At 44.2% G+C, this 22,909-nt stretch overlaps 1 protein-coding gene across 1 annotated transcript; it reads left to right on the top strand.

The window, feature by feature from the left end:
- The first annotated feature begins 1,027 nt into the window (after window positions 1-1,027).
- Window positions 1,028-22,592, top strand: ATP6AP2 (ATPase H+ transporting accessory protein 2). The gene is made up of 9 exons (XM_044235928.1): window positions 1,028-1,206; window positions 7,947-8,077; window positions 9,901-10,032; window positions 15,526-15,621; window positions 15,803-15,940; window positions 16,800-16,853; window positions 18,294-18,443; window positions 19,200-19,319; window positions 21,544-22,592. The coding sequence occupies exons 1-9, from the start codon at window positions 1,167-1,169 to the stop codon at window positions 21,736-21,738; spliced, it is 1,056 nt and encodes a 351-aa protein (XP_044091863.1). The 5' UTR covers window positions 1,028-1,166; the 3' UTR covers window positions 21,739-22,592.
- Window positions 22,593-22,909: the final 317 nt, after the last annotated feature.

Raw genomic sequence — 22,909 nt, 5'->3', positions numbered from 1 at the left:
CCGGACAGGTCCTGTTTTGTGCTTCAATAAAACCACCCTTTTGCACCAAAGGTCTCACGAATTCTTTCTTGGTCCACGGTTCCGGACCCCAACAATGCTAGTCCAAAAACACATGATGAGCACTGGTTATTATATGTAAGTGATGAATCACTGAATCCTATTTCCAGAGACCAATGTTGCACTGTATGTTAACTAAAATTTAAATTTAAGAAAATATGTTATAGGCAAAAAAAAACCCTTGAAAGTCGGAAGAGAAGATCCTGGTCTAAATAGGAGGTCTAGTCCTCACCTATCACTGAGCAAATGGATGAAGGAAGTAATTAATGTTCTTGTTCTGTCACTCCTGGTGGATAGGAAAGTCTTAGGAGATAGGGTTACCAGATTTAGCAAATCCAGATATAAGACGCCCAGTCACATGTGAATTTCAGATGAACCACGAATAGTTTTTAAGTATAAGCATGCCCCATGAAATATTCACGACATATTTATACTAAAAAGCATTCTTGGTTCATCTGAAATTCAAATTTACCTAGGCGTCTTGTATTTTATCTGGCACTCCTGCTTGGAGAGCAGGTCCTCCCGGAGGCGCCAGGCTTCTACCCAGCAGGTGCTCAGCATCTGTGCAATTGTTAGAACAAAATCCAAACCAACCCCGCAGCTTCCACAGCTGCACCCGTAACGGGGCGGAGCCAAGTCACCGGGAAAGGCAGACACCCCGGTTGGAGACCATCACTGGAGATTGGCCAAGGGATCCGCAATTGGGCGGCAGCCCCACCCCGTGGGCCGTTGAGATCCATCCAAGGGCTCCGTCATCCCCCACATCCCCGACCCTCGGCCCTACGCTCCACCTCGTGACTGGTGGTCACGGGCCGGGGGGCGGAGCTGCCCGGCTCTCCGATCGCTGCCTGCCATTGGTAGGGCCTTGCATCTATCACGTTAGGCTCCGCCCATAAGGCTGGTGTTCCTCAGCTTGCGCCTCTCGCGCAGGCCGCGACGTAGCTGGCGATTGGTGGAGAAGGCGGCAGCGTCCCAGCGGAGGCGACGACGGGGCGGTCTCAAGGAATCGGGACGAGGCTGAGCGCGTCACCCACTATCGTTGCGGTGGTCGCTTACCTTCTGCCGGCCCGGTCCGTGCCGCCCTTTGCTGTTGTGGCCACCGCGGGACCATGGCTGCGCTCGTGGTGCTCCTGTCCTTGTTGGCGGCGGGTGAGGACCGGGGCGGCCGGGGGGCGTTAGGAGTGACCGGGAGCCTCGGGGGGTCGGGGCGGCCGCAGGTGGGCAGCAGCGGGGCGGGTGCCGCAGTGCGGGCAACCGGCGGCGGCCTCGCCCCAGCCGCCTCCCTTTGGGCCTTCTCAGTCGGACCGACCCGTGGCGGCGAGGCCTGGCGAGCTGCCAGGGCGGGGCCGGGCTGCGTGGGGGCACCTGAGCCGGCCTCAGCCCTCCGCTTCTTCCAGGAAGGCGCGGCCGCGGGTCCCGCCGCCTGTGTCTTCCGGATTCGGAGGCGCGGGGATGCATTTCCCAATTAACTGTGGAACCGCAGCCGTCTGCGAGGAAGGGAAAGTCGACTTCTGAGCTGCCATCAGATGCTGCGTTTTCTTGCATTTTTCTGGTGTTTTCCTTTCTAGCGGTTGTCATCGGTAATTGGTGAAGTCTTCTCCTTTACATGTTTCAGAATACAAAAGTTGGAGGTGTGGTTAATTGTTTTTGTAGGATTCTTCCTAAAGGCCAATTCAGAGTACCTCTGAGTAGTTTTTTAGGGTTCTCCATTTTAAGCATTTGGAAACTAAGATGTGAGTCACGTTCTGAAAGCCCTATGTCAAGTAAATGGTAGCTTTCTGAGTGGAACCTAGGTTCCCTCGTGTTCACCAAGTCCGCTAGTATTTGGCCTTTTATCATTTGAGTCATTTAATTTTACAGTAGTCCTTAGAAGAGGACAACATCCTCGATTTACAGGGTAGTCAAGCTTAAATAAATTACCCGACAACACGCAGGTAGTAAGCAGCAAAGATGGAATTGAACCCGGATCAGCTGGCCCCAGAGCATGGGTCTTAACATCATTATGTGTATTGTGGCACAGGTGATGGAAATGCTCCTGATTGGGAATGATGAGGGCCTGGACTGGGGACTCCCACGGTGGCGAACAAGAGGCCAAGTTGAGAACTTGGAGAAATGCGGCTCTGCCTATTTAAAATCTATAGCTTAAAAATCTGTGTGAGGTGTTGGGATGACACGACCCACTTTTGGAATGGTGGTTTAATTCTGCATGAGGTTTAGGCCACTGACGGTCTTGAAATCTGTAGGTCTGCTCCATTCCTGGAGATCTATCTGCTCAGGGTTGTGTGTCGATGATAATTATACTTACTTTCATATCCCTAAGGTTTTAGGGATGTTTTGTTCCTTTGGTTTCTGCTTCTGGCTCCGGAATGGTTATCCTGCTCTATCTAGTAAGTTATTTTGAGGGATGTTTTTCTTCTGTTTTAAATTCAGTTTTCGAAATTTAAAAATCTTAACTTCCATAGTGTGATTTAACTGAATATCTGTTGAAATGCCATCTTTTAATGTTGACTGATACTATTTTGATTCGGTGAGGTTTCAGGGTTTTTTGGTTTGTTTTGGTCTGAGGCAAAGTATTTGCTTCTGTACACCGTTTGAGCATGCTTTCCTAACTAGAATAGTCTAGTTCATACAGACTAAGAATCTGGTCTTGTCAGTTTCTGTATTCCTTGGTCTTGTCACCTGAGGTTAAATTACTGTTTTCCACAATGACTAAATGTGATTTAGTGGAAAACATCTCTAAGAGATTGGACTTCTCTATTTGAGGAAGTAAATAAGTCCTTTAAAATGGTGTTAACTAAACCCGAGAGAGACTAGAGGAAGGGAACTAGGGTTATGAATACCATGTCATGAGGAGTATTTGAAAAACAGATGCTTGTCCTGGAGAGGAAGGCCAAGGGCAAACACGTGGAACTTGAAGGAGTGTAATGTGGGAGAGGGATTTGATGTTATCAGTAATGCCCCAGAGGTCAAGAGTAGGACCTATTTATTTTTTCATTTATTGATTCCATCCACTGTTCATTGATCACAGCATAGCATGGTGGGAGTTCCCAAAGGGAAGGATACTTACCCCCTAGCCCGGGATGGGGAGATGGAGGGAACTCCCCCCGACCCCTGGAGCGGGGAATGCTTCAGGGGAAATAAGTGAAATACGTAGTTGGCGGGGGTGGGGCGCAGTTTAGACAGAAAGGCCTGTGTGAGAGCAAAAGAGCCAATAGTTTGGTGGTGCTGGAATGTACAAGGGTTAAGTTGCGGAGCCCCCAGAAGTAAGGTTGGTGAGGTTTCTTGGATGTTATGTTTAGGGTTTGGTCTCAGCAGCTCTGGGCTGCGAGTGAAGGTACTTAAGCTGATGGGTGAATGAACACGCTTGTGTTTTGAAAAAGTGCTGGAAAGGCTGGCTCAGAGTGGTGTGACAGGTCATAAGGTGGCCAGTTCTGGCAAGCCCGGTAAGGGCCTGGGAGTGTGCACTGGACCTGGAGGGGAAAGTTTTTGAGATAAGAAGAAAAAAAAAAATCAGTGGAATTCAGTGATTGGCTGTGGTGCTGAGGATTGATTTAAAGATGGCCAGTGGGAGCAGCTGCCTGGAAGGTGCTGTCATCCTTCCGGATAGAGAATACAAAGGGAGAGTGTGGAAGGAGGGTCAGTTCAGTTTGGAACTTAATGAGTTTGAAGGACTCACGGAACTTAGAAGGAAATGCTTTTTAAAAAAAGGGGGTTGGGGTGCAATGCATAGCAGGCTGTTGGGTACGGAGGTCTAAGGCAGAAGAGCAGTCTGGGCTGTCAGTTAAAGTCTGGGAGCCATCAGTGTTTTTGGCGTTTGCTGCCCGAGTCATAGATAGGCTCGGCCAGGGAAAGGGATATAGGATAGAAAAGCAGCAAGTTTCAAGAATGGAGCCCTTACATCTCAAAAGTGGAGTATGCTAGGTGATCTCTTGGGATTCCAGAAGAAGATACTAGAACTTTATAGCTTTTCTTATCTCCTTTTTTTTTTTAATAGTAACGATTGGATATTTTTGAAAGATTTTATTTGTTTATTTGACAGAGACAGATCATAAGTAGGCAGAGAGGCAGTCTCCCTGCTAAGCAGAGAGGCTGATGCGGGGCTCAATCCCAGGACCCTGAGACCCAGGACCCTGAGACCCGGGACCCTGAGATCGAGCCAAAGGCAGAGACAACCACTGAGCCACCTAGGCTCTATCCCGATCAGATATTTTGTAAAATGTCCGTCAATTTGGGTTTGTCTCAGCGACGCCTGGGTGGCTCAGTTGGTTGAGCGGCTGCTTTCGGCTCAGGTCATGATCCCAGACTTCCAGGATCGAGTCCCGCATTGGGCTCCCAGCTCCTTGGGGAGTCTGCTTCTCCCTCTGACCTTCTCCTCTCTCATGCTCTCTCTCACTCATTCTCTCTCAAATAAGTAAATAAAATCTTTTTTAAAAAATTTGGGTTTGTCTCATGTTTTCTTCTGATTAAATTGGGAAAAATATTACACAAGATCTCATCCTTTTTTAAAATTTTGTTTTTGTGTGCTTTGAAATATATTATGAATGTACAGTCTATTCTACAAGAGTGCCCTTTATAAATAAATATATCTATGTTGGGACTGCTTTCATATTTTGTACTGAAAGAGTTGAAATCGAAAAAGTTTGGCCATCTGTTTTAAAATGAAAGGGAAAGAAACAGGCAAAACTGCTAGAGGGACTGGGGTGGGGCGGGGTATGGCCCAGCTTCGTGAAGGTCAAGCCAGGAGACTTTTAAGGAGGGAGTTGCCCAGGATCAGGTGCTGTGAGAAGTTAAATAAATTAAGGGCTGAAATTGTCTTTTGGATTTGGTGAGGCGTTTCGGTGGTACAGGGGAGTCCAGAGCTGTGGGTTAGGTGGTAATGTGAGATGAAGAAGTAGAGAAGCAAAGAGTCATTGGCTGCTTTTCTAGGATCCTTCCTCTAAAGGGAGGCTGAGGCTGGTAGGACCAGAGGAGGGGTTTTGTGATGGTCGTTTAGAAAGGGAGCAACCAAAGTGACTTTTTTTTTTTTTTTTAAGAATTTTGTTTATTTGACACAGTGAGAGGGAACACAAGCAGGGGGAGTGGGAGGAGAAGCAGGCTTCCCACTGAGTGGGGAGCCCTATGTGGGGTTCGATCCCAGGACGCTGGGATCGTGACCTGAGCTGAAGGCAGACACCTAAGGACTGAACCACCCAGGGCCCCCTCCCTTCCCAAAGTGTATTTTTATGCTGAAAGAGCCCGTAGAAAGTGGGAAGTTGGTAGTAGGAGGCGTGGCTTCATTCAGGAACTCAGCAACTATTTTTTGAGCACTGTGTGTCAGGCACTGTTTTCAGCTCCTGGGGGATATTGTGTGAACAAGACAAATAGAAATCTCTGCCCTCGTGGAGCTTTTGTCCTACTGGCCAGCTTTTTATGCCTGCAGCCACATAGCGCCCTAACTCCTGACCCTTGTCCTCCCAGAATAGCGGCCTGTGATAAACACTGAATGACTAAGTGGTGAGTGAATGAAGGTCCCTGAGAAGGCTGAATGCAGGGATCATGTTAGACTGGAGGAGGGACGTCCCTGCCAGCCTCTGGAGGGAGAGAAGATAAGGCCAGACGCTGGTGCAGATAAATTTGTGGTTGGTGGGGAGAGGAAGCAGGCAGTGGGTGGGATTCCTCTGCTCTCTTTCCAAGCTGGAGGTGAGGTTATTTGGTAAGACTGAGGCAGGGGTGATAAAATAAGTTGCAAGAAGTTGGGAAGCTCCTTTCAGTTGAGTACCACAAGGGACTTTTGGGGGGATTGGAAAGTTGGGACAGTGGAGATGACTGCTGGCCAACATTGGGTATGTAAGTTGAGGCAGCATTCCTCTTGACTGGTATATTCTAGTAGAGAATGGGTGACTTCCTGTTGGCTCTCCAGGAGAAACCTGGATTAAGCAGCAGTTTCTCAGTTTAGGAGGCCTCACCTATAATTTTCCTAAAAGCCCAGGGTTCCCAAAGGATTGTTGTGCAGGCACAGAAGTGGGGAGTCTACCTACAGTGTTGGGGCAGAGTAATTTAGCAGAGCTTTCTTTGCTAGGTTTGAGCAAATAGGGCAAACAGGACTATCTCCAGATCCGAATATGGTTCTTTAAATTCGTGTATGGGACTTGGAAAGGGTAGGTCTCTTGCTGCCCCATTTTCCTTAGCATTGGCAGTGAGCACCGCTGTCGTGAACCAGGCTGTCTGTCAGTTACCGACAACCATTCCGTGCTGCTCTTCTTTTTGGCCTGCCTTCGTCTAGAACATTTTGGAAATTCCTGCTCTAGCAGCTGTGCAGAACTGAAACTTCTGACTCTTCATGTTGTATCAGCACCATCCTGAGGCCTTTTATTTACTGTCAATACCGCAACACCAAAACATTTATTGTTGCTTCTGACTTTATTCCCATACCCTGTAAGTGGTGCTTTCTTTAGGTCAAGAGAATAACCGTGATGCTTTACTGAAGTCTGATTTTCCCATGCTAGGTAAGCATGGGTCAAGATTTGTTTTGGACTTGGAGCTGATCTTCTCATAGAAATCTGAAAGTTTCCATAAGTTACTTGTCTTTGTGCAAGCTGGACATCATTGGGTTAACATAGAATTGCTAAAGAGGCCAGATACCTCATCTTTGGAGGGTTTATGAAACAGGCCCTTTATTCTCATCCTTGGTCTGTTTATCTCAGGCTCCTTACCCTAAGACTTGCTGGCTTTATTATTACAGAAATCCTGTTCTTAGCCTCTTGATACACCCGTTGGAAATACTGTTTCTTACAATTGGCTTCTAAAAACTCTGCAGTGTTTCTTTTCTGACTAGTAACGTGCCCAGTCCTCCTCCGACCCTCTGCCTTTGACTGTCCTCATTTCATTAGGTTTGCTTATGGGATGTGAAGAAAAATCTCTCCTAAGATTTGGTGACTTACTCGAGTTTTAGAGTGAAATACTAGGAATTTTACAAATTTGCATTTTGAAGACAGGGTGGATGGCAGAAATAATTTAGAGATTTCAAGTTTCTTTTTAGTCTGTGCCAGGGGTTTGTTTGCTTTTTTATTTAAAAGATTTTATTTATTTATTTGCAAGAGGGAGAGAACACGGGGCAGTGGGGAGAGAAGAAAAGCAGACTCCCTGCTGAGCAGAGAGCCTGGCACAGGGCTCCATCCCAGGACACTGGGATCATGACCTGAGCCAAAGACAGATGCCTGCCTAACTACGGAGCCACCAAGGCGCCCCTATTTATTTATTTATTTTAAAAGATTTTATTTATTTATTTGACACATATATCACAGGTAGGCAGAGAGGCAGCGCTGGGGCGTGGGTGGGGAGGGTGGGGCAGGGAGCAGGCTCCCCACTGAGCAGAGAGCCCAATGAGGGGCTTGATCCCAGGACGCTGAGATCATGACCTGAGCCGAAGGCAGAGGCTTAACCCACCCAGGCACCCCCTATTTATTTTTTTACAGTTTTATTTATTTACTTAATCTCTGTATCCAACATGGGCTCAACTCGACAGCCTCAAGATCAGCAGTTGCATGCCTTTCTGCCTGTGCCACCTAGGCGCCCCTCGTTTGCTTTTTAAATTCTGGAGAAATGCCATTTATTTCTAATTCTTGCCGATTTGCCGATTGCCCGTTTTAAGAGACACCTGTAGGAAGGCATTTTGATTATTGGGAGAATCCTGTTTCATCAGTGTGCCTCTGCAGAATGTATGTACTTCGGTTCTATAGAGCAATATTTGAAAAAGAATTTGTTGATGTTTGGGATTCAGCATTTTGTCCAGTAATACGTAGTATCTTAAGTCGGTGGAAAGTGGGTAAACATGTTTTATACTTAATAATTTTCTACATGGGTGCAAAAGATGTATGATGTTGATCATTTATTAATCTGTTTTCTTCCAGGTGTTTTGGGGAACGAGTTTAGTATATTAAGATCACCTGGGTCTGTTGTTTTCCGAGATGGAAATTGGCCTATACCAGGAGAACGTATCCCAGACGTGGCTGCATTGTCCATGGGCTTCTCTGTTAAAGAAGTATGTGTATTCTTTTTTTTAAGATTTTATTTATTTGCTAGAGAGAGATCACAAGTAGAGAAGCAGGCAGAAAGAGAGGGGGAAGCAGGCTCCCTGCTGAGCAGAGAGCCCGATGCTCGATCCCAAGACCCTGAGATCATGACCTGAGCTGAAGGCAGAGGTTTAACCCACTGAGCCACTCAGGCGCCCAGAAGTAATGTGTATTTTAAAAAAGATATTGGGAGCTACTTCTGAAAGTATTTTTGTTGATTTTTCTGCTAACAGCCCAAGAAAGCAAGAAGCAGACGTAGGTATATTTGGTACAGATTACAAAGGCAAAACTCATTTGTAGTCGAGAGGAGATTTGGAGACGTGCTACAAGCTTGGCTTATGAAACCAAATCATCATCAATCATTAACCATGTAATTATTCATAGTGTTGATGTTCTTCATATATGAGAATTATCTGCCCCATTAATAGGATGTACAATTTTACCTTTTTTTCAGTACACAATAGATGTATGTCTCAGTTTGGATTGCTGTTAGAGAATCCCATAGCCTGGCTGGCTTATAAACGGTAGAAATTCATTTCTCACAGTTTTGAGGGTGAGAAGTCTAAGATCAGGGTGCCAGCCCGTCGGATTCTTAGTGAGGGCCCTCTTCCAGTTTGCAGACTGCTGACTTCTTTTCATGTCCTCACATGGTGGGGAGAAGTTGAGAACTCTCTGGGCTCCTTTTTTTAAGGCACTAAGCCCACCGTGAGGGCTCTGTCCTCGTGACCTAATAACCTCCCTAAGGCCCGCTGCTAATACTGTCACATTGGGGAATAACTTTCAACGTGACTTTTGCGGGGGAACACATTCAGTCTATTGCAATGTATTATACGTGATAAAATGTATCTGCATCCTGCTTGAGTCAAAGAATTTAGTGCAGTCAGTAGCTGTGGGAGTAAAGCCGTAAGCTGTTGAGTACCTGGCTGCTTGCGTGACTTGGTGGAGGGGGTGTAGAGCCTGGGGGGACAAGAGGTCTGCGGCTGAGGGCATGGAGACGGATGCAGTCTGCCCTGTCTTGCTGTCTTCCCACTTCTCTCTTCCCACTTCAGAACTTCAGTGCTTTTGCTGTGGTTTCTAGATACCACCAGTCAGCCGAAGGATCATTCCTCCTGGGTCCTGAGTGCCCTTGAAGCCAGAAGCAGCAGTGCGAGGGTGCTGCCTCGACCGGGCCTGGGTCTGGAGCCCCTGAGCGCCCTGTAGGGCCGTGGCTGGTTGCTTACATTTAAGGATGAAGTTTGTACCTCCTTCACAGACTTAAATTTGATTACGAATGGCTGTCAAAGTAACCCTGAGAAATAATTATTAGTAAATTAATGTGAGCTACTTTCAGCGGGAATTTGATGTATGACAAGCTTAGTCTGAAGAGAAGACTTTTAATGGCAGTTCTATTGCATCCTTATGAAAGAGAAAAGCCAGGCTGTCCTTAAGGGCAAGTGACGGTGTCGGGGGAGAAGACGCCCATGGTTCTGTGAAAAGAGCTTATAATCTGGGATTTGAAAAGGACCTGCATTTTGTTTCCTTGTCCGCTTTCTTCCACAAAAAGTTTGAGAGGACTTGCTAGTAGACTTTGTGTAGTTCTGTGGAAGTTTGAGAACATAAAGGTCGAAATCCCTGTTCCTGGTTTGGAGACGGCAACTGTTGCCTTAAATGAAACGTTTGCCCACCCGCCACGCCTTGAATTTTCATTGCCAGGGTCGTCCAGGAGCCCCTTGACTCTGCTCAGTGCCCGATGTTGGGGAAATGGTTCCTGGAGTGGATAATTAAGCGCCATCTCCTGCTTTCCAATGTTTAGGACCTTTCTTGGCCAGGACTTGCAGTGGGAAACCTGTTCCATCGTCCTCGGGCTACGGTGATGGTGATGGTGAAGGGAGTCGACAAGCTTGCTCTGCCCCCGGGCCGTGTCATTTCGTACCCTTTGGAGAATGTGAGTATTAGAAAAAATTAAAGGCATGCATTTTTAATCTTGTCAGCTGTCTTTTTTGAATTGTGTTATAAACACCCTTCTCTTGTCTACATTTTCTTGTCCATTATCTTGTCACCTTCCCATCCGAATTTTAACTGTGATTTTGTGTAAGTAGGAGACTGGAGGCTCTTTTGCTCGTTCACTTACTCCTTCACTGGCTTTTCAGGCGGTAGGGCAGGCCGAGCTGTTGTGAGAGGCCCTCTGTCCACTGCCAGCGCAGAGAAGTCATCAACTGAGACCTCACGTAGCTGAACTTTTGAGCAAGGCAGGGATACACAGAGCTGCCAGATAGGAAAGGAAAGCTCAGGAGCCACAGTGGTGAACCAGACCTCCAAGTTTCTTGCGGAAAGCCGGAGGCTATAAAATGTGTTGTTCTCGGGACGAGGGCTGGTAAAACCCCAGCTGCCCTGGGACTGCCACGGAGGAGCTGGCTGGCTTCTCTTGGTGGGAGGACCCCAAGTGTCCCCTAAGGGAAATCAGAACTCCAGACTCAAGCTGTGCAGGGCTGTGTGCTCCCAGTTCACACGATCCACCCCGTTGGGATGCCTCCACCACTCAGGGCTGCTTTGGTTTTTTATAAAAAAAAGAAGAAGAAGAAGAGGAAACATAATTTACAGAGCACTTGTGAGGAAAAAATGCCATGAGCGAGTCCTTAGGTGCAAAAACCAAATTCATCCCCTTAGAACTACAGGTAATAGACCAGTCCCCAGGAGATGAGAAAACCCACATGTTAACGATCATGGAGGAGTTCAAGAAAGGGACAGAAACCGTGAGGCAGTTTGAAGACCTTGATATGTGGTGCATTCATTAATATTCACATCTAAATGTTTCATAATTTATCTGGTGATTTCTTTAACCCATGAGTTATTTAGAAGGGTTTAATGTGTGGGTTCTTTTCAAATAACTTTAAATTTTTCAGCTTCTAATCTCATGGCATTGTAAGACTGGTCTGTATGATGATTTGGGGGGATTTTTCAGACTTTCTGTGGTCTAATACAAATAATTTCTAAGCATATATGACATAGTTACAAAGGGCCATGTACATAGTTGCAAAGGGCCATAAGGCAAATCGCAACAAATAATGGGTAATTACTGGGACGCCTGGGTGGCTCAGTTGGTTGGACGACTGCCTTCCACTCAGGGCGTGATCCTGGAGTCCCGGGATCGAGTCCCACATCGGGCTCCCAGCTCCATGGGAAGTCTGCTTCGCTCTCTGACCTTCTCCTCGCTCATGCTCTCTCTCACTGTCTCTCTCTCTCTCTCAAATAAATAAATAAATAATCTTTTTTTTTAAAAAAAAAATGGGTAATTACTATCAAATAAACCACCCTCTCTGACCACAGTGCAGTTAAATCTGAAAATGAAACCTTAAAAATGTATTTGGAAGGGTAGGGAGGATGGAGTAAATAGTTGCATGGTATGAAGAGGTACAAACTTCCAGTTATAAACAAGTCACGGGGATGTAAAGTTACAGCTTGGGGAATACACTCCGTAATATTGCAGTCACTTTGGTGACAGATGGTAACCAGACCTGCCGTGGCAGTCATCTCATAATGTGTATAAATGTCAGATCACGGTGTTGTGCTCCTGCAAACTAATATAATACTGCATGTCAACTATACTTCAGTAAATAAGAAGTAAATAAAAATGTATTTGGAAATGGTAAAAGCAAAATAGATGGTTCCTCAGGTTTAAAGCGCACTGGAAATCTTAAAAGCTATCAGAAAAAAGACATTGTCTTTTCAAAGGAATGAGTAGAAAGCAGATTTCTCATTGCCATTAGGGACTAGAGGAGCAAGAACCAAAAAGCAGTGATTGTCCAGTATAAGGGCAGGCCGAGAATACAGTTTACATTGTCATCATAGTGAAATGATATGGATCCAATGAAAATTATGACTCTTAGGAAGGTGAAGACCTAGAAACGGAGTGCACTTAATGGGGGGGGTTGCTGTGGTTGGTGACATGGGAAAGCTAAATCCTCGTTTTCTATACTCAGCAGTAAATAGATTTCTCAAATGGAAAAATCAAGATGTAGTATTAAAAACACATTTAGAGATGGTGGCAAAAAGAAAAGGAAACAAAGGATTTCTCTCATGTATGTATGTATGTAACAGAGACAGTGAGCGGAAACATAAGCTAGAGGAGACAAGAGGAAGAAGCAGGCTTCCTTCCAGCTGAGCAGGGAGCCTGATGTTTGATCCCAGGACCCCGGGATCATGAGCTGAGCTGAAGGCACACGCTGGTGTGTGAAGCCACCCAGGTGCCCCAAAACAAAGGATTTGAAAGTGGGGCCTTGGGAATGGGAAACGGGGAGGCAAACGTTTTTCTTTAAACTTATTTTTCAGGGAAAGTCTCATAGAACTATTTGTGTCTTTTTTTTTTTTTTTAAGATTTTTATTTATTTATTTGACAGATCACAAGTAGGTAGAGACGCAGGCAGAGAGAGGTGGGAAGCAGGCTCCCTGCTGAGCAGAGAGCCCTATGTGGGGCTCGATCCCAGGACCCTGGGATCATGAGCTGAGCTGAGCTGAAATCAAGAGTTTGATGCTTAACCGACTGAGCTACCCAGGTGCCCCTCTCTTGAAAAAAAAAAAAATCAGCAGGAAAAGTTAGTTGGAATAGATGGACTCCCAGATAATTCATGAGTTGAAGAGAAAAATCACAGTGGAAATTTTGAAATTATTTGAAACTGAGTATCAGTGAATATACCGTGTGTTTAAAAATGGTGGGGTGCTGCTAAAGTGGTAAGGAAGGGAAAATTGATAACTGCACATGTTAAACAGTTCAAAAGATTGGAAATTAATGAGCTGAAGAAACCAGAAGAATTTTAGAATAAATGGAAGAAAGGAGACCATAAAAATCCAAAGGCAGTTTTAAAAAAAGAATTTAATGTTAGTAATATTAAGAATGTAATTTCTGTGAAAATTATTGTTGAAGATCCCTTTAAAATAAATATATACAAATCCAAAATGCTATTAAGATTTTAATTTGCATGCACTCCAGAACTCAACATTTTTAACACACTAGCCTTATTTTACGTGAGTAGAAGCTGTGAAGAGAGCTCATGTTGTTGCTTGACCCTGACTGACTGCTAACACTTTTCTTGACAGTGGGTGGTGAATGAAATACAAGACTCAGAGGGCAAAATCCACAAAATCTAAAATAAACCAGAGTGTCTTAATTCTCCGTAATGAAGCTTCTGTTTGATTAGCGCCTTTCATTAGAATTTCAAGTTCTATAGATACAGAAATTTCATTCTCTCCAGGACAAACACACACATCCTTGTACTACAGTGGAAGGAAACAGGAGATTTTAAGCAGCTGAGCTTTTTCCTTTTGAGCTTCATGGTCTGTATTATTTTTTCTTTTCCTTCACAGTTTGGCTTTCCTCTGATTCAGCAGCTTCTCCAGGCTGATTGCTAAGGATATGTTACCTTTAATCTTCAACTTTCCTGATACAAGTGCCATTTTCCCTACCTGAAAGGCGGGAGAGTGTCCCAGCGCTTGTGTTCCTCCGAAGCTTGTGTGGCGGCCAGAGGAGAGGGCCCTGTGACCGGGTGCTTTCGCAAATGGGACTCTTCCCCCTTCCGCAGTTACTCCACAACTTATTTTAAGAGAATTCTGTGAAGAGTTAATACACATCTTGATTAAGAAGAAACTGGTTTTATTTCACAGTATCATGAACTAGATGAAATCCCAGCATCAAAATTAAATTTATCAAAGATTAATCATACTTATTACTGCTTATACCATGTTAGCATTAATTTGCTACTTATAATTATTAACCTTTCAGTAGTAAAGGGAATTAAGGATGCCTGGGTGGCTCAGTTAAGTGTCTGCCTTTGGCTCAGGTCATGATCTTGGGGTCCTGGGTTCGAGTCTCACGTCAGGGCTCCCTACTGAGTGGGGAATCTGCATGCTGCTCTCCCTGCTTGTGCTCTCTGACAAATAAAATCTTTAAAAAAAAAAAAATCACTAAAAATTTCCATTAAAACACTATCATACTGCTTGTTTTACTGCAGTAATACTGAGAATAACAATTTTTTGAAGGGAAGAGTGACCATAACTTCTTTTAAAAAATGGGTAAAAACTAACCTATGCGGATGGAAGTCAGAATTTTTGGTTACCCTTGGGAGTGGAGAGCATGGCTGGGGGAGCCTTTTAGAATGCTGATAATGTTGTCTTGATCTGGTTAGGCTTTATGAAGGTATCCATTTGGAAATACTCCTCTAGCTGTTAGTCCAGGATTTATGCACTATGCTGTATGTATGTTACACTTTAATAAAAAATTCAAGAAAAAAGTAGATTTTACTACAATTGGTTATTTCAGTTTGATATCATGTGGTCCCAAGATAGAGGCTTCTGAATTCTTGTGACAGGCTTTATCTGAGTCTTCAGTCTATCTGGAGATAAACCCTTAAGTCCAACATTTTCTAAATTCTGAAATGAAAAATGAGGTCTAGTACTCTTTCAGTGAAATTTAATTCTTTTTTTTTTTTTTTTTTTTAAAGATTTTGTTTATTTATTTGACAGACAGAGATCACAAGCAGGCAGAGAGGCAGGCAGAGAGAGAGGAGGAAGCAGGCTCCCCGCCGAGCAGGGAGCCCGACGCGGGACTCGATCCCAGGACCCTGAGATCATGACCTGAGCCGAAGGCAGCGGCTCAACCCACTGAGCCACCCAGGCGCCCCGAAATTTAATTCTTTAAATTCTTCAGACCTCCTCTTACAAGTTAATACTTTATTATTTTTATTTTTTAAAGATTTTATTTTATTTGTCAGAGAGCACAAGCAGACAGAGGGAGAAGCAGGCTCCCCACTGAGCAAGGAGCCCGATGTGGGACTAACCGACTGAGCCACCGAGGCATCCCACAAGTCAATACTTTATTATAGAATATACATTCGGGGTGCTTGGGTGGCTCAGTGGGTTAAGCCTCTGCCTTTGGCTCAGGTCATGATTCCGGGGTCCTGGGATCGAGCCCTGCATCAGGCTCTCTGCTCAGCGGGGAGCCTGCTTCCCCCTCCCCCTCTGCCTGCCTCTCTGCCTACTTGTGATCTCTCCCTCTCTGTCAACTAAGTAAATAAAAAATCTTTTTAAAAATTATTTAAAAAATAAAAAATAGAATATACATTCATTGTGACACAATATTAAAACGGAATGAATTGCTTAAAGTACATGAACTGCCACTAAAAACTGATGGCTTGTGCAAGAGTGTTGTGTCCTTCATGTTGGCAAGTTCTTTCCCATCTAGACATACAGGAGATAGACTTGTGGCTCACTAAGGGGCTGTTTTATGCGTGCCCTCAAAAGGGCTGTGTTTGGAAATGATTTGGGTCTTCTGAATTTCCATAAGTGGTGGGGGTTCTTGTTTTCTTTTAAGGTTCTTTTGTTTTTGAGTGGTTTTTCTTTCCCCTCGGGTTCCAACGATAATTGAGGTCTTACTCTTAAATTTCAGGCAGTTCCTTTCAGTCTTGACAGCGTTGCAAATTCCATTCACTCCTTATTTTCTGAAGAAACTCCTGTAGTTTTGCAGTTGGCTCCCAGTGAGGAGGTAAGTGATGCAGTTTTTACTTCAGATGCTTTAAAAAAATGTTTTCCCTAATGAAAACATTAAAACTACTTGTATGAAAAATTGCATATACTCTCTGTAGTGTATGTACTTTTTTCAATATAGATTCTGTATATTGGAATTCTTCTGCAGACTGTAACAAAATTTTGGATTCTCCTTGCAGAGAGTGTATATGGTGGGGAAGGCGAACTCGGTCTTTGAAGATCTCTCCGTCACATTACGACAGCTCCGCAATCGCCTGTTCCAAGAAAACTCTGTTCTCAATTCACTTCCGCTCAATTCTCTGAGCAGGAACAGTGAAGTAAGACGCGCCGTCATTGAATCGAATACGTGAATATCGTTACTGATTCTCCATCTTATGCTCCCTCATTTTAGAGCAGATGTGGAATTTTAGGAAATGACAAGTTTGGCAAGTTTACTGTGCTGGAGTAGATTGTTCAGTGTAATTTTTAAATGAATCTCATGAACAAATAGACCTTTTTTTGGTGACTTGAATAAATAGTATTTTGTTCTCATGCAGGGGTTGCCACCAGGTAAGGCAGACAGGCCAGGAGTCATACAAACTACTGACTGGCAGCTGTGTCGGTCTGGTCACGTAGAGGCCGTTACTCACTGCCATCTCGAATGCGTTGCCTCCTCTTTCTGGCTCATTCTCAGCAGTCTAGTGGAGGGAGGCACTCTTACTTTCGACTCCTGTCAGTTTCCCGCTGTCTTCACCACGTGGCATGCCACCTTTGTGGCAGCCTCTTCTCTTGACCTACCGTGGACGACCAGCACTGCCATCTTTTCTTCTCCAATACGGAACATGTTCAAGGAATGTGAGCAGAGCGGGCCGCTGGCAGGGCCTCACCACAGTGTCCGAGTACTGGAATGCCCGGAGGGAAAACCACTTGAGAGTTTGGGTGTTTTATCATACCATTATCAAAGATCTAGCTGTTGAGTGCTAGTCACTGTGCTGGGAATGACATTTTTATTAGGAAATGTTTTTTTGCGAGTTTGCAATTGAGATGAACTTACCAAATAGAGGACAGTTGTTGCATAAAATCACTTACTGTGCTTGACATTTGTAATATCCTGTCCTGTGCCTTGCTTGATAAATGGCAAATACAGATTTTGGATGCAGATTTAAAATAGTGCTTATTTCTTTTGACCCTCTAAAGGTTGACCTGCTCTTTCTTTCTGAATTGCAAGTGCTCCATGATATTTCAAGTTTGGTAAGTTGGCTTCTCTAGTATTTCATTTATTTTGGTTCCAAAGACATTTCCCAAGAATCCTGATAGACCAATTGAAGTTTGTACCCTAGATTTACAGTACCACGGAAGTTGAGAAATTAGTGGTGATGGGAATTCTGAACTCCTCTCTCGTTACAGTGGGATTATTTTGCATTTTTCCTTCCAGGAGAGACAGTAAGTATATGTATGTCCTCAAGGGCACAGGCCTCAGAGGCCTCCCTCTCCAGAGACCTGACTTGGCTAGGTTGATTTCTTGAAAGACATTAAGACTTATTCCTGTTTCTGTATCTTTGGGTCTAAAATAGAAATAACAGTTTGGGCTAATAATGCTGTCAACCAAGTCAGGAAGGAAAAAAAACAAACCTGCAGTGTATTTTGTATGTGTGAGTGATTTTTAAAAAAAAAAAAAACTTCTCCAGTGACTAAAATAAAGCATACCTGTATGCCATCTTTTGAAGGTGTTGGCCAAGGTATTCAGCAGGTTGGTGTGGGGGAGGTCTGGAGGTCTTTTGCTGGGGGCCAGCCAAGTGCTCTAGGAGGGCACGCGGGAGGTATCTGCTCCCTGAGCACTGGGTAGCTCATGTTCTCCTGGGATCCAACTGGTCCAGCCAGCTGTTCTTTCATACTGATGCCCGAATCTGAGGGCGTTTTGTTTGTTTGTTTGTTTAAGCCAGATGTAGGCCCAGTGTGAGGCTCGAACTCCTGACTCGAAGATGAAGGGTCGCATGCTCTACCCACTGAGCCAGTCAGGAGCTCCACATATCAGAGGTTTTTTGGCTTAAGGTGTTTTTTTTTTGTTTTGTTTTATTTGTTTGTTTGTTTGTTTTTTAGAGCTTTTATTAAATATTCAGAGAGTTATACTTGCTCTTATCAGAAACTCCCATTTCAACTGATTCTGCTTGCCACCATTTTAAGCTATTTGTATCTTTTTTTTTTTTTTTTTTAATTTGACAGAGATCACAAGTAGGCAGAGAGGCAGGCAGAGAGAGAGAGAGAGAGAGAGAGAGAGAGAGAGAGGAAAGCAGGCTCTCCGCTCAGCAGAGAGCCCGATGCGGGACTCCATCTCAGGACCCTGGGATCATGACCTGAGCCGAAGGCAGCGGCTTAACCCACTGGGCCTAGGCTATTTGTATCTTAAGGCACACTGCTATGGTTCCCTTCAGCCCAGTTTGTGTGTATGTATGTATGTATTTATTTATTTATAAAGATTTCATTTATTAGAGACTGTGAGAGAGGGAACACAAGCGGGGGAGTGGGAAAGGGAGCCTGATGTGGGGCTCAGTCCCGGGGTTCTGGGATCGTGACCTGAGCCAAAGACTGAGCCCCTTCCCCCCTCCCCGGTTCAGCCTAGCTGAGTTCAATACAAACTCAAGGTGGCTATGTCTGACATCACTTTATCCACTTCCTTTTGTTCATTCTCAGTTGTCTCGACATAAGCATCTAGCCAAGGATCATTCTCCTGATTTATATTCGCTGGAGCTGGCAGGTTTGGATGAAATTGGGAAGCATTATGGGGAAGATTCTGAACAATTCAGAGATGCTTCCAAGATCCTTGTTGATGCTCTGCAAAAGGTAAATCATTGATGGGGTGGGAGAGGTTAGAATATGAGCATTTCACTTTCCGCTTCTTCATGGAAGTCTGAAGTCTCTCCCCTTTGGAGGACCTCTAATTTTAGTGACGAAGCTTGGAGTGGGTCAGTGGTGTGCGCTGGGATGTCTCTAATGCTGGCAAAGATGGCAGAGGAAAGGGTCAATAACTCCAGCATAATACTTTTCTAATTGTGAAAAATACATAAAAATTTACCATTTTTAAGTGTACAGTTTTGTAGTATTAAGTACATTTACATTGTACAACTGTCATCACCATCCATTGCCAGAATTTTTTTCTCTTTCCTACCCAAAACTCTGTCCCCATCAACCCTATGAAATCATGGGAGGAACACCCTGAGCACAGAACCAGACATTGAGTAGACATGTGGTAACTGCTGGTTTGTCTCTGGCCTTGGAGTTGCTCTCCTGCAGCTCTTCAGTGAGGTGAATTCTATAGGTGTTTGTGATTAACCAGCGAGCACTTGGGAAAATTTTCATTTCCCTTTCCTACTTCCCTTCCCCCAATTTATATGCCAACAACTTGTCTCAATTTTATTTTGAGCATTTGAATATATGTTGAAGATGAACACTTATCTGAGTATTTTGACAGTCAAACCTTTAAGACCACATATTTCGTTAGCCAGTAGGGGAGTGTATACTCTCGTGGGTGCGCAGAGCTTCCACATTATTTCATGAAGTGCCTGTTCGTGGTTCATAGTAATGTCAGTAAGTCTTCAGTTTGCAGATGACATGTACAACCTTTATGGCGGGAATGCAGTGGTGGAATTAGTGACTGTCAGATCATTTGACACCTCTCTTGTCAGGAAGACAAGGACTATTCTTGAGGCAAAACAAGCGGTGAGTACATTTTTATACTGTTCTAAAACTAAAATTTAAAAACCCACTAAATCCTCAATCACCTGTGGGTGACATGGATGAACAGTAAATCTGGGAAACAATTTCATTGAAAACCTAGATTGCTTATCCACATAGGCATGTGTATTTTGACAGTGAGGCTCAGGTTGTTTGTAATCAGATGATACAAGAATCTGAGTTGGGCGTAAGTCTGTCGGAGCCAGTAAGATCATTCAAACATTGCTCTTAGGAGAAGACCTCAGAAGTGATTGTGGGGGAGTGCGATGTAGGATTCCGCACCTGGAGTCTGCTTTTCCTGCAAGTGTGTTGTCTGTGTGGACCCGTCTCTCATTTTCCAGGATCTGCTGTGCATACACCTAAGGATTTGATTTATGTCTGCAAGTTTTTGGCCTGGCTCTTGCTTTGATTGGAAGCATTTAGAGGGTCCTAGGCCAGGGCACCAGGCAGAGCAAAGCGTGTGTGTACCTTGCATGTAAACCAGAGCAGCTCTGGGGACGCTCCAGAACATTTGTGGCCAGGAACCTTACTTATCATTGGCCTCAGCAATTGGAGCCAGTAGCTACAGTCATTGATAGACACTCCCCTTTTATTTATTTATGAACCCATTTACTGATCTCAGTGTGGGACTTAATCTAGATGTGCCTGGTTAGAGATGGTTTTATTCTAATGGGCGTGGGAGGACCTGTATTTAAGACCATATGGCAGGCTAGACGATCCTGAAAATTTTCCTAGTACAGAGCATCTAGAAATACTGACAAAATGTAAAGAGCTTTTGAGAGCACAGTTTAGCTCTCAAGACAGACATTCTTAGGGAGCAAATAAAGAAGAGGAACTTGAAGAGAATTAACATTTCTGTGTAATCTGAAAATTGCAGTGTCGTATTTGTTCATTCTACTAGACTAAAGCACTTGGAGACGAGAGGCTGGTGCCCAGCATCCCTGGGAAGACCATTCTGCCCCTCAGCTCTGTGTGGGCGGTCTCCCCAGCCCCCCCAGGAAATGAGGTGCTCAGCTTGAGTGTCCGCATAGGGTGACGGGGACGTCCTGCAGCTAGATGGTGGTGACGGCTGGGCAGCTCTGGGAACATACTAAGGTGCGGGGAGTTGTACACAGGGAGAAAGAACCTGATTGCCCCCCAAAAGAAAGTGGTCTTCAGGAGTGAAATCTTTTTGCATTTGTCTCCTAAGCTCCCCACACGGGTGACTGCACACGCTCTCTCTCCCACTGAAATCACTCTCACCAGTCTGAGGGAAAGAGTCCAGGTTGAAGGAAACATTCGGGTGCCTATAGTGTGCCAGTTGCTGGGTTTTGGGGCTCCATTGTCTTCTGTGTCCCTTTAGGACAAACCTGACCCTGTCACTCACTCCTGCACGTTTTCTCCCTGCACCTAGGCTCAGGGCCAGGTTGCCCATGCCTTACCTGCGTCTAGCCACATCTGCTGGTTTCCTCCTTGCTGTTGTTCCTCAGCCAGAGTGGAAGAAGTCTCCTGAACAACTAAGGCTAGCAAAGGCTAGTGCCTTTGCCCAGCAGTAGATAGATTCCACCTCGGCCCCGGCAGGAGGAAGACGGGTTTGAATGAGCCATTTGTGTTCCTCTTAAAATGAAAATGGAGCATACTTAAGTGTATAACATGTGGGGAAGGGAATAGATACCTGTTCCTCTGAGCCTCCCAGTGCTACCCCTGTGCCCCCACGCCAGTAATTGCTGTCCCGAGTTATGAGTCCTGCCCTTGATTTCTTTACATTTTGACCATGAAACGGATTTCATCCTTAAACACTGTTGTTCGGTTTTACGGGCACTTGAATCCTGCTTGCTCGTCTTCTGTGTTGTTTGCTGCCCAGTCTCGTTTCAGAGGCACACAGGCTCCCGTTGTGTGGACCTGCCACATTTTCCGTGCTATTAATGGAGATGGCTGTGCGTGGCTCTGGGTACACACACAAGGTTTCGCTAAGGAATGGACTTGCTGGATCACAGGATACACACACTTTGACCATACTGGTGTCACCACATTTTCTCAAGCAGTTGGACTGGCTTATACTTCCACTGACCATGCATTTCCCCTTTCCAGGAAGGCTCCCCTTCTTGGCTTCTCCTGGTACAAGCTTGTCTTAATGCCACCTAGGAATAAATGTTTGATAAACGAATCAGAGCTACCAAATGGGGATAATTTCCGATCTTAAAATTCTTCCCTCTTTTCTTCGTTGTAGAAGAGCCCATCGAGCCCCTATAACCTTGCATATAAGTATAACCTTGAATATGCGGTGGTTTTCAACATGGTACTTTGGATAATGATTGCCTTGGCCTTGGCTGTGATTATCACCTCTTATAATATCTGGAACATGGATCCTGGATATGACAGCATTATTTATAGGATGACAAACCAGAAGATTCGAATGGATTGAACTTTCCTCAAGCCAGACTTAGAAAAGGGGTTTGGAAATTGGCTGTTTTATTAAATCTTTAAGTGTAGTTTAAAAGTAGATGGTATACTTCAAATTTATATATATAAAAAAAAATTTGCTCTCCGTGTGCCCTGTGATGTTCTTTTAGAGTGAATTATAGTATTGATGTGAATTGATTTGTGTGCTGTAGAGTCCATAATATGCTCAAATATAACCATTTAATACAATTTCATTCCATTTAACATTGGAAATGTGCACTGAAATAAATGTAAAACATTTAGAATAGCTTGCATTATTTATGTTGGGGAAAATGCACTGAACTTATTAGACAAACTTAGGAGTGCTTAACTTCCTTACACAGGCTAGGTGAAAATGACATTTGGGCTGTTCTATACCATGAACCATTTTAAATGTCTTAATCTGATGTAAATATTTCAGAAACAAGTCAGAAGGTTGTTAACTTCAAGTCACCCTAAACTGTGGGAGGGCTTCCCCAGTGACTCAGATTGAGAACTGCACCTGACAGAGGGTGGCTGTGTTGTAACCTCTTCTGCAAGTCTGGTGATCCACATCGTTGGGTGGATATTAAAAATACATTGATCTAAAAAGAAACCAGCTTTGTGGAGTTAGAGATATCTGTAATTATATACCCCAAAACCAATTTTGGGGGGACATCTTGGAGCTTGACTATAAAAAATGTATTTTAGTAACTTTCCTCTGTGTAAGTTACTGTTAATGGCTTGTGGTACATCATTCTCTAGAATATTAAGTGGAAGTAAATGCTCTCTACTTTTCATGTGGAAGTGGACCAATGTCTATAAAGAGTGACAAATAAAGTTAATAATGATTCCAAATTTGTGTTATTTCAATACTAAATCTATTTTAATTTATAAAATCCTTACGGGTTTTATTTGATCAGAATTGGCTGTTACACAAACGGTTTCATGTTTGTTTGGTTTTTTTTACATTTGTTTATTCTCACTGCCTCCTGGGATTCAGTATCAAGACAAGGAAGACATTTTTATTACCATCTTGTTATTGAATTTATACAGAATATGTGAATTCACATTAGACTTCAGGTAGGGAAAGCTTAAATTTCCCTATAGTATTTAAAAGATGAGTAAGTAATTGGTCAAAATAAGGGACTATCTAAGATAAAGGCTTAAAGGTT

Source organism: Neovison vison, chromosome X, assembly GCF_020171115.1.
Source record: "Neovison vison isolate M4711 chromosome X, ASM_NN_V1, whole genome shotgun sequence".
NCBI classification, from domain to species: domain Eukaryota; kingdom Metazoa; phylum Chordata; class Mammalia; order Carnivora; family Mustelidae; genus Neogale; species Neogale vison.
The sequence above is the reverse complement of the archived record's forward strand: the minus strand, read 5'-3'. Positions and strand labels throughout refer to the sequence as shown.

Coding starts and splice junctions, on each gene's coding strand:
- ATP6AP2 (XM_044235928.1), top strand. CDS start 1,167: ATGGCTGCGCTCGTGGTGCTCCTGTCCTTGTTGGCGGCGG. Junction 18,444..19,199: donor TTGTTGATGCTCTGCAAAAG/GTAAATCATTGA, acceptor GTAAGTCTTCAG/TTTGCAGATGACATGTACAA. Junction 19,320..21,543: donor TTCTTGAGGCAAAACAAGCG/GTGAGTACATTT, acceptor TCTTCGTTGTAG/AAGAGCCCATCGAGCCCCTA.